At 48.6% G+C, this 10,613-nt stretch overlaps 1 protein-coding gene across 3 annotated transcripts in view; it reads right to left on the reverse strand.

Moving 5' to 3' along the window:
- Positions 1 to 10,613, reverse strand: part of Acsl6 (acyl-CoA synthetase long chain family member 6) — a 64,971-nt gene that overhangs the window by 16,874 nt on the left and 37,484 nt on the right. For 2 of the 3 annotated variants that reach the window (XM_004629329.3, XM_023713079.1), the window contains exons 10-17: positions 9,419 to 9,492; positions 7,817 to 7,894; positions 6,354 to 6,488; positions 5,867 to 6,001; positions 4,714 to 4,809; positions 3,456 to 3,528; positions 1,101 to 1,189; positions 328 to 444 (exon numbers count right to left, since the gene is read on the reverse strand). In XM_004629329.3, coding sequence (XP_004629386.1) covers positions 328 to 444; positions 1,101 to 1,189; positions 3,456 to 3,528; positions 4,714 to 4,809; positions 5,867 to 6,001; positions 6,354 to 6,488; positions 7,817 to 7,894; positions 9,419 to 9,492 — 797 coding nt within the window. Of the gene's footprint in view, positions 1 to 327; positions 445 to 1,100; positions 1,190 to 3,455; positions 3,529 to 4,713; positions 4,810 to 5,866; positions 6,002 to 6,353; positions 6,489 to 7,681; positions 7,760 to 7,816; positions 7,895 to 9,418; positions 9,493 to 10,613 lie in introns of all 3 variants that reach the window. The other variant, XM_004629330.3, reaches the window with a different exon arrangement.

Here is a 10,613-nt window from a genome sequence, read left to right on the forward strand (position 1 = left end):
CCCACACATCCTTCCACTGTGGCCTTCTGGCCTCCCCTGGGGCCAGAAACGATGTAGCCAGCTGACTATGGACTGCAGCCTCTGAAGCTCTGAGCGAAAGGTGATGTTTTCAGCTATGCAGTCATAGTAACAGAAGGCTGCCACACAGGAGGAGAGGAGGACGTTCCAGGGACCAGGTAAGCGGGAACTTCCTGGTGATCCCCAGAGGTGCTCCTGCGTGAGTGACTGTCAGGCGCAATACGGAGAAGGCTCCTGCTTCAATGGCCTGGGTCACATATGCTCCCACCACCAAAACATTTGGAGCTCTGTGATTTCAGGCATACATACCGGCAGCCACTTCCCAATATCTCCTGTGTGAAGCCAGCCATCACTGTCCAGGGCCTCTTTTGTCCTCTCCTGGTCTTTTAAGTATCCTTTGAATACATTTGGTCCTTTCACACATATCTGTGGGGAAAAACACCATGGCTTCTCTCAGTCACAGTGGATGAAAGGCTGTCACCAGGCACATGGAGACGAAGGGACACTGTCCATCAGGAAAACCACCATGGAAACTGTGGCAATGGAAAGAAGACAAGAAACACCTCCCCGCTGTCCCCTGCCTTCTCTCACACAGTATCCTCCCTGCCCCAGCCAAACTTCTTCCTATGCCGTCTCTTCTTCCTCAGGAGGCCTCTGGCCTAGGCCATGTGGATCTATGTGCATTCAGTGGGGTCTTATAACAGATACTGGGGGTTGGCTGATTCTGCTAGAGAAGCTTGATTCTTTTGCTTCATTCCTAGGCAACCAACCTTCCCACCCACCCTGGAGAGTGGGCAAGCACAGGCCAACTCAGGCCTCGGAGTGGCCATGTTTCTGTGGGGACAGATGATACAGCAACAGGCCACGCAGCAGGAAAAAATAGGGGTTGTTTTTAAGTTTGGAAATTTACAATCTTAATTCCGGCTTATTCAGTCCAAGCATTTGGTGTTGGTAGAGTTAGATTAACCAGTCATTTGAAATGGGAAAGGTGAAAGGAAGTTCCCTCCCAGGATTTTGTTTCTCTGTTTTTACTCACTACATATAGCGTTCACAGATATGAATAGCTGAGTCTTGGGATTTACCTCTCCCTCTCCTCTGTGGGTCCAATAGTTTAGTTCCTCCACATCGACAAGCTTGATGTGGTTGCAGGGCAGAGGAGCCCCTACATGTCCTAGAACATCAGAGCAAGAGGGCATTTGTCAGTGTTCATACAAACTTCAGCACTGAAGATACCTCATACCCTATAAAGCCCCCCAAATGAGTGAAGCAGGGATTTATAAATGGACAGCAACATACCTCAGGATAAGCATTTGTTCCAGGCAAGCGCGGCTGATAAAAGTGAATTTCTGGAGAAAGCAAAGGCCAGCCTCTGCCTTGCCTTTGTTTATATGTGATTGTGAATGACCAGTCATGCACAATCGGGGCAGCACCAATGTGAAGAGAGGCCTTGCCTGAGGCAGAGACCTGATATCTACACCAACTGTGTGCTTGGTTTAACAACAGTGCCCACATCAAAACACTTTCCCCATAGTCATATCACAGTTTGGGCTCCCTCTAGTCAACAGACTATTGCTTAACATGCATAAGAATGACCTAGACCTCTTGTAAGTTGTGGATGCTGATTCAGTAGATCTGGGATGAGGCATGAGATTTTACACTTCTCATAGGTGCCATGCTGGTGCCGATACTGATGGTCTACACACTATGCTTTGAGTAACAAAGAAATAGAAAACTGAGGCAAGGTTACTTGTCCCCCCAAATAAGACTACAGATTTTCTTAACACTTACATACTCCAACCACAGTATTATCTCTTTTTTTTTTAAATTTTATTTATCTATTTTATTTATTTATTTGTGTGTGTGTGTGTGTGGCCAGCTCAGCCCACCAGGGGGCGGGGCTGGCTGGCATGTGGTGCTGGGGGATTGAACCGCGGTCCCTGTGCTTTGCTAAGCTTGTTCTAAGTAGGTGCTTTAGACCACTGAGCCATCTCCCTAGCCCCCACAGTATTATCTCAAGTCATCCTCTAGTTATTGTGATTGTTACCTAATTCACTGGTAAGCACCTTTACCCAGGTGCTGGCCAAGGTCCTGAAAGAGAGATGCACTATATACTGGATATGAAAAAACAAGGCTGTGATACTTTGGTTTCTTCTAAAAAATTAAAAAAGCTTTACATCGGAAAATGTACAGGATGACATCAAAAGAATAAAGAAAGGACCAAAAGGAAGTATTCACTTTAGAATGATTGGTCAATATGCTGGCAGCAATAAGAAAAAATAAACAGTGAACTAGGATCTTCAAAGATGGTTCTTGAAAGAGATCTGCCAGGGCAGAGTGATTAGAAAATGTATATCCAAAACAGCCTTTATCCACACAGAGTTCAAAAGGAGATAACTTTTATAAAAGTTCCACCATACTTGTCTTGGTCAAATTTGATTTTAATTTCATATCCATATATTGTTTCTACTATCTCTAGGCACCTGGAAATAGTGGTCCACTTAGGAGCATATTTTTTTTAAATGCCAATTAGTCCAAATTTTCCAGTTTTCAGCTGAGCAAATGTAAGCACCAAGAGTGGTCCCAGGATCACACAGGAGGTTGATAACCCCTGAAGAATTCCTATGCTGCATGTCTTTTAGATTCTTTCCTTGTGTAGTTTAAATATGATGAAGGGCAATTCGTGGGCTACCCACTCCAGCCCTACTTCCCCTGACCTGAAGGATGACTTCTGAGAACAGCTATGTGGATGGGGGAAGATCCTTTCTGAAGGTGTCCCTGCCTTCTAAGTTTTTTTTTTTTTTTTTGCTCCGAATGCCCTCAGGGGTGGTTTGGCTGGCTGGAGTGTTGTGGGGATCGAACTACAGCAACCTGAGGCTGGAAGCTTTGTGGAAGCAGCCACTTAAACAACTGAGCTAAGGCCAGGCCCCATGTCCCTGCCTTCTAGATATTAACGTCACAGGAGACCACAGCTCCTGAGGAGCCCTTGAAATGTCCCTTTAGGAAGCATTTTTGGTTGCTATGAACCTGCTCCTCTTTTGCAAGTCATACCAAGTCAATCTGCTTCTCCGATTCTAAAAAATAGTTCTAAAGCAACTCTAAGCAGGGTTGGGTGGTGTCGAGAGCCTACAAAGTTCAATGTGCTCATATTATGAGCATTTTCTACCTGGAGTTGTATCTTATGATTGTGTGTGTGTGTGTGTGTGTGTGTGTGTGTTCTATTTGTCTATAAAAGTAGGAAAATATACACATGTATAGCAAAGAAAACAACAACAGGTCCATATTATCACAACCCACACCCAAGCACCATCAATGCTCTTCTGTTCCTTTTGCTTTTTTCCCAAGCTCTCATTAAATGTCACCTTCTGGGAGCAAGTTCTGGAGCATGCTGCTCTGACCCAGGGGCTCTGGGTCCATTCCCATGTCTCCACCCCACCTACCTGAGGTCCAGTCTCCAGGTGTGGTGAAGGTGCATCCCGCCGTACATTCTGTTTGACCGTACCCTTCATAAACCTTCAAGCAAAACATGAAAACCACGCAGGCTGTGGGCAGCCCTCTCTCACTGACTGTCTGGGTGCCCCTGGGTGCCCTGTGGGACAGTGTATCTCTGGGGGACGGTAACTGCAGGTGGAACTGAGCACATCAACATGGCTGTAGTTGCTGGGCAGAAGTCATATTTTTGCCTAGACACTTAGTAGACAAGTTTATGTCCTTTGGAATAAAGATTTCTAAGCTGCTTTCAACCACTGACTTTCTTTTTACTTGGAAAATGAAAATACACACTTAATTTTGTCTTTGCAAGATGCTCCCCCCAAAGCCCCCACGTCTGCACGGACGCCCACTTGGGACACTCTGCCTTGAGAACGGCCAGGCCATGACAGTGTGGAGCAGGGCACAGTGTAAGAAGCTCGTGGTCTCCAACATATAAAACTTAAAGCACACACAATATGTAAAAGATATGTTCCCTTGACTTGCAACTATCCAGGAGGCTTTCACACTCTGCCTCGTGCTGCTGCTGTCTCTCAGTGGGAGGTATTTGCAGGCTGGAGAGTGTAGCTATGTGTGTGTTGATTCTTCAGCACACTGAGGCTTCCTACAGTTTACCTGTCCCTCTCCCCTTTGTTAAAATCCTTCAAAGGCCCAGTTAAAAGAATTCTCCAGAAGGCATACACCTAGGCTGTGTGTGTGTGTGTGTGTGTGTGTGTGTGTGTGTGTGTGTTAATGAGAGCAATCCAGAGCCTCCTGCTTAGCTACATCCTCCAATCCTATTTTGATTATTATGAGACAGAATCACTAAGTATGACCCGACTCAAACTATTTTCTTCTCTTTTTTTATTAGTGTATGCTTGACAAAGCTAACAAATACACTTATGGTGGGGAACTGGTCCAAACACCTATCCAATCATGATGGTTTTTTTTTTTTTTTTACTTCTCATCTCCCTCCCTCCCAAACCTGTCCTGCCTCAGCCTCCTGGAGTTCTGGGATTGTAGGTTTGCACTACCTTGCTTGACTACAACCAGGCTTTCTAGCAGACAAGGTCATCCTGGCCTTTGGCTGGGATTTTTTTCATCCTTGGAAACAGAATCTTTTGTCCCACAAAAATCTTGACCCTGGTATTTTTCTCTATACACTGGAGGGTATAAGAGTTTTTCTAACAAATAGCCCATGGTCCCCAGAAAAGGTCACAGACGATATACCTGACACCCCAGAGCTGCCCGGAGGAATCCCAGGACTGTTGGCGATGCAGGCGCTGCTCCAGTGACAATCATCCGCACACGTCCACCAAGGCTGGCCTGGGAGAAGAGAGGAGAACTTGCCAGTGTTTGTGATGGCTGAGATCATGTCCAGCCCATCTCAGCCTCACTCCAGGTCACTATTCAATAACTGGGCCCTCCCTGGATGCTCCGGTTCAGATCAGAGGGAGATCCATGAGCTGAGAAAGCCTTTTCCCTTCCAATTATGAAACCTGATGAACCCTGCAATTTAACCCCCAATATAACCAACTCCCTTATGCCTTTGGGATCGGTGCCACAGCATTAGCTCAGGCAGCGCTCTGTAATACTGGTTCTCTTTTCCCCTAAAATACACAGCTGCTCGTGTACTCATCATTCACCAGCATCCACACCAATTACTTAGGACAGTTTCTTCCAACTTCTACTTTAATGGGATTGCTTTTTCTTCATGCGCAAATCAATACCATGCTGTATTTACTATGCAATGCAGAGGACAAGGGATACTTGAAATGCTTTGCTTTTGTAAGTTGAGCCAAGAGTTTAAATATTAATTTTCAGAGCTAAAAATATAGTAGCAGGAAAAATGTGTGCAATGCTACTAATTATCTACAGATTCCTTGTGTAATGCAAGGGGGAAGACGATGGTAGAGATAAGGAAATGAGTAATTCGGACGTGGCCTAGTGTGGGAGGAGCTGAAGGGGCAGGAAACAAGAAAGGACGATTTCTGGCCTTCTGGCTTCAGCCTGGTGCTGCTGGGAAGTCACAGTGGCCAGGGCTACAGGGAGGGACAAAAGAACTTTCAGGCCTGGGAGCACCTAAGTGGACCGGAAGACCAGAACACCTAAGGACAAAGCTACTCTGTTGCCTGTGGAGGTCAAGGTCCTGCCTTCCAGGGGTCCTTCTTGCTGGTTGCCTTTGGTGAACAAAGCGCACCTCAAAAAAAAAAAAAAAAAAAAAGACGGCTTCAAGATTCTAAGTAGCTTAAGGTTGATTTAATGACCAAATGAGCTATCGACTCATAAGACTACAGGCCACCGGGGCACACTTGGCTGGTCCCCTATAAGGTCCCCTACAAGCTACAGGGGTCACCTAGTAACCTCTTATTAGTTTCCTTACCTGAATCTTATTAAAGAAGAGCTCATCCCAGATACTATTATTCCTGATGATTCCGCTCTGGACCTCGGCCTGCTTGCGCTTTGCCGCAAACTCCAGGAGCCAGCGCTTCAGTGGCGTGTCGGCCTGGCTGAAGATCTGAGGAGCCCAAGGCAGAAAATGCTGTCAGGGCCTGAATGTCTCACCTCTAAAAATGTCCCTCAGGACAAAGGCCTCGACTGGCCAGCAGAGAAGACATGCACTGTACCAGTTAGAGGTCACTGAAAGTGTGACATGAAGTGTGACGTGCCCAAGATCTGGGCGTAATGTATAGACACTCTTGAAAAAGCCTTCTCCAAACAGGCTTTGAAAAGTAGAAATAAAACAGGGGAAGGAAAAGCAGGAAAGAGGGAGCATGAGAAGAGGCAACTTGCAGGAGGGATGTGTGGAAAGCCTGCGGGGCGCTCCAGATGTGCAGCCTCTCCCTGCTGCGGACTCCCGCCGGGCTCACCTTATCATACATCCGGTTCAGCAGTCGCGGGACTACAGGGAAGATGGTGGGGCGTAGAGCTTTCATATCATCTGAGAGGAGGCGGATGTCTCCTTGGAAGAAGCCAATGCGCCCTCCATGGCAGTAGACGACAGACTGGAAGGAAAAGAGGACGCCCTTAAGGTGGTCCTCTTGGCTGCAGTTCAGAGCTGCCCTCTATGGAGGGCACCCATCACCCCCAGCCCAGCTCTGGCTACTGCCAGGGGCCCCTGAAGAGTGCTATCAGGGTGACACGCCCCAGTCTTCACACTAAGTCTTACTCAGGTGCAGGGAGAAGAGAAGGGGTAGAGTGCTGGCTGAGCTTCAGTGAGATCTAAGTAACCACTCAACGTTGCCTGCCCTCTCACACCTACTTCCAAACCCTGGAGAACTCAGCTCTCTGCTTTGCGTTACACTTGGGTCTGCTCCAGGTCCCAGAGAACCTGAGTGGTCCAGGGCCATCTCTTGGGCACCTCTGTGCTGCTACAGTTGGTAGTGGGTGCTGTTCAGAGGGAGGTCAGAGGTGTCTGGCTGGTCACTAATGGGACTGGGAGCCCCCAGGGCCTTTCCATGTGCTCTTGTAAGAAGTACCGCAGCACCCCTACCAAGGAGGTAGTCTTCCTAGTCTCCCTTTACAGTGGAGGAAAGCGAAGCTGGGAGGGCTACAGTGACTTTGCCCAGGCTCACAAGGCGAGGCAACAGTAACAGCTTCGCAGCCTAGGCCTGGAAGATGCAGAAGCACATTCCTTAGGCAAAAGGGGTGAGGCTTCAAAGGTATCTTTTTCAGTTTATTTGCAAGCATCTCCCTGGAGGTACACGGACAGAATTCTCCATCCCCTAATCACACGTGGACTCCTCGCTCACTTTCGTCCCAGTCCTATGAGGCCTATCCTCAGGCTACTCCAAAACCAAGCCCCACCTGAAGCCTGAGGAGCCCTGGCAGTTGGATTCTCGGCTTTACTCTTCTGTTCTCTTTTTAGGAGTCAGGACTTGTGAGGATTTGGGGCGGAGGTGTGCGGGCCCTACATGTGTCTGAGCTGCACAGCTGCAAAGCTCTCAGGGCAGGTGCTGCCAGCAGGGGTCTCTCCCAGCTGGGGTGCATCCAAGGACAGGCCTTCAGGTCCTATCTGCAGTAATGCTTCTATGAGAGACAGGTGGACTATCCAAGCTCCTCAGGCCCCCCTAGCCCCTGTGGTACCATCTAAGGACAGGGCATTTAGGTCCTGCTCCATGCCACCAGTGACAAGTGCCACCCTGCCAGGTCATGGGTTCTAGGCACAGAGCGTGCCTACCTGACGCCAGGGCCTTACCTGCACCATTCGCTCAAACATGTGAGCTAAAGGCAAATAGGAAAAGTGCACATCCGCACAAGTGGGAGCCCACTGACTCTGTAAGAAAACAGAAGGAGCCCAGGCAAGCCCCAGTCAGCCGGGCGGGCGTCTTACCTGGATCACTCTCTCAAACATGTGAGCCAGAGGCAGGAAGGAGATGAGCACATCGTCCTGTCTCGGAAAGATCACTTTCTGCAGGTGACGGGCATGGGAGACAGAAAGGAAAGAAACACTGACAGGAAGACAACAAGAGAGTCATAAAACAATAAAGAGAAATGGTCCTGGAGGGGCAAACAGGAAGAGGGGAAGGGGGATGGGAGAGATGAGGACAGAAAGAGGTGAGATGGGAGAGTGGGAAAAAAATGAGAGGGATAGAGAGAGAGAGAGAGAAGGTGCAGAGAGAGAGAGAGAGAGAGAGAGAGAGAGAGAGAGAGAGAGAGAGCAGCATAGGAAGCGGAGTGTTAGGTCGCAGCGCCAGTGGGTCTACGTTATCTGCAGAAGCAAAGAGCCAAATGAAGCACACATAAACCGGCAGAGGCAGGCTCCGCAGAAGTCTCCTCTAGGGAGGGCCTACACTTCCCTGCAGTTAGTCAGTGCCAGCCTGGGCTCTTCCCTTCCCCCCACAGCGGTGAGATGCCCCAGACCTGTTCCCCCAGGCTCCCAATGCCTGCGCCAGCTGAGGCCAGGGTGTGAGCCGGGAACAGAAAAGGAGACAAGGCCAAGTCCAAATAAGAGGCCAAAGCTGGTCCTGTGGCCCATGACCTGGAATCTGGTCTTAAGGGAAATGTGGAGAGGTGCCCCAGTCCTGCCTCACAGATGGGACTCCCCCTGGGACAGCGGCTGCCCTGGCCCGGTGGGGGCTGTGTGAGGAAGCTTCCCTTTACAGGGCTTCCCCGGTCTCAGCTTTTATCACAGAGGCCCTCGCGCTCCTGGCCACCTCTTTGGCCAATCTGGACAAACCCTGGGAAGTGGCTCCTGGCCCTAACCCGGGCTCAGCCACCAACCATTTCGCAGGGTTTTCTGCCAAAGTATGAAAGTGTTTTGGGGGCTGATGTTCCACAATTACATCTAGCATGCACGTGGAGAAAGATGCTCCATGAAAAGCCCAGTTTCTATGAAAAGGTACGCTCTTTTCTCCTGAGGGAATCTGCAGAACATACTCACCACACATGGGGGAGGTCCTCCTTTCTTAGCCGGTTATAAGACACTAACATGCTTTTGTCAGGCCAAGATATCAAGCTTTTTTTTGATTTTAGATTTACCTTTAAGTACAGCCTTATAAATTAGCAGTTGCCGTTGGTTCTCAGACTCTAGTAGTCCTTAAACACAAAATGACTGAATTAAACCCTGACCTACTTGAAGAACAAGTTATTAAGGATTACTTCCTAAATACAGGCACACATATATACAACCACAGGTATCTCAATTTTTGAAGTTGAAAATGAAAGAAAAATAGGTTTACATGCTTTTTCCCCCTGGAATCTTAGCACTCTCAGAAACCAATCAAATGTTTGTCAGGTATGGGTCATTTCAGTACTTGGAGTTAAAAGTAGCTGCAAAAGTGGGGTTGATCTACTGAGAATAGAAATTCCTGGATATGAATTGCAGTCCAGATTGTATTAGGAGGAAAAGAAAAAATAATAAATTAAAAGAAAAACCCTGAGACTTTGAAGTTGTCCTTAAGCAACACCAGTATAGTAAGTTGACTTTATTCACCTCTGTCACTTTCAGAAAGCCTGAGAAATCAGCCACCACGTTCCCATGGGTGAGCATCGCACCTTTGGGGTTCCCTGAAAACAGAAGAAAGAAATCAGTTGGGAGTTCAAGGACCACTCTCCAGAACACAGTGGCATCCCCAGATGCCAGGCCTCTGACTTTTGCCGTAACCATGTCCTGGGTCTGAGACTGTATCTCAGATCTCCTTCCGCCTCCCTCAAGGGGCCCAAGTGCTAGGCCTCCGGTCCTCCTGTGCACGCCTGCCCGGTGCCCACGGCAGCTAGCTCTCTAGGCCTGTGCAGTGCTATATGCCAGCAGAAGTCTTTCTTGCTACATCTGGTGCTTGGAAAGCGGCGGGCAGCCCCTCCTGCCTGCTCAGCGGCCCAGACGGAGCACCAATTTGTTGCTTTGCTTAATGAAAACTTTCAGTACTGCACCTGAGGCCTGGGCTCCCTGGTCTTCCAGGCGCTCAAGGGAGCTGGAGGCTGCTAGGATGACTCTGAGGAGAGGGGCAGGACACAGCAGGCTGGAGAGGGGGGTAAACACTGCCACCAGTCATGTCTGGGAGACACAGCCTTGATTTGCTGAACAGGCTTAAGGGGCTCAAATCCCAGCCAGGAGGGCATCAGTAGGTCATTTCTCCCATCTGAGTTTTCTTACCTGAACAACAGGGTTAATGATGCCCAGCTCAGAGAACTGCTGTAGGCTGACATATAATCTACATGTTAAATTAAATGTTTCCCTTGAGGCAACAGGTACAATTGCTACTTAACTCCAAAAGCAAGAGGCAAGACCACATAGAGAATTCACCAGGAAATAGCAAATAATGCAATGGTAACTTTGCAACCCTTACCCAGAGGAAATTATAACAGGGCTAAGTGAGTAGGGATTAAGATAAAGTACACTCAGTTTAGACAGGTGTGGCAGCAGATGCCCTTTAATCTCAGCACTCAGGAGGCTGAGGCAGGAGGATCATTATAGGTTCAAGGGCAGCCTGAAGTACATAGGGTGACCCTGTCTCAGAAAACTAAAAATAATAAAAATACTCAGCTTGGGCTGGTGAGATGGCTCGGTGGTCTAAAGCGCCTACCTAGAACAAGCTAAGCTGAGCAAAGCACAGGGACCGCGGTTCAATCCCCCAGCACCACATGCCAGCCAGCCCGCCCCCTGGTGGGCTGAGCTGGCCACACACACA

Source organism: Octodon degus, unplaced genomic scaffold, assembly GCF_000260255.1.
Source record: "Octodon degus isolate 3935 unplaced genomic scaffold, OctDeg1.0 scaffold00029, whole genome shotgun sequence".
NCBI lineage: Eukaryota > Metazoa > Chordata > Mammalia > Rodentia > Octodontidae > Octodon > Octodon degus.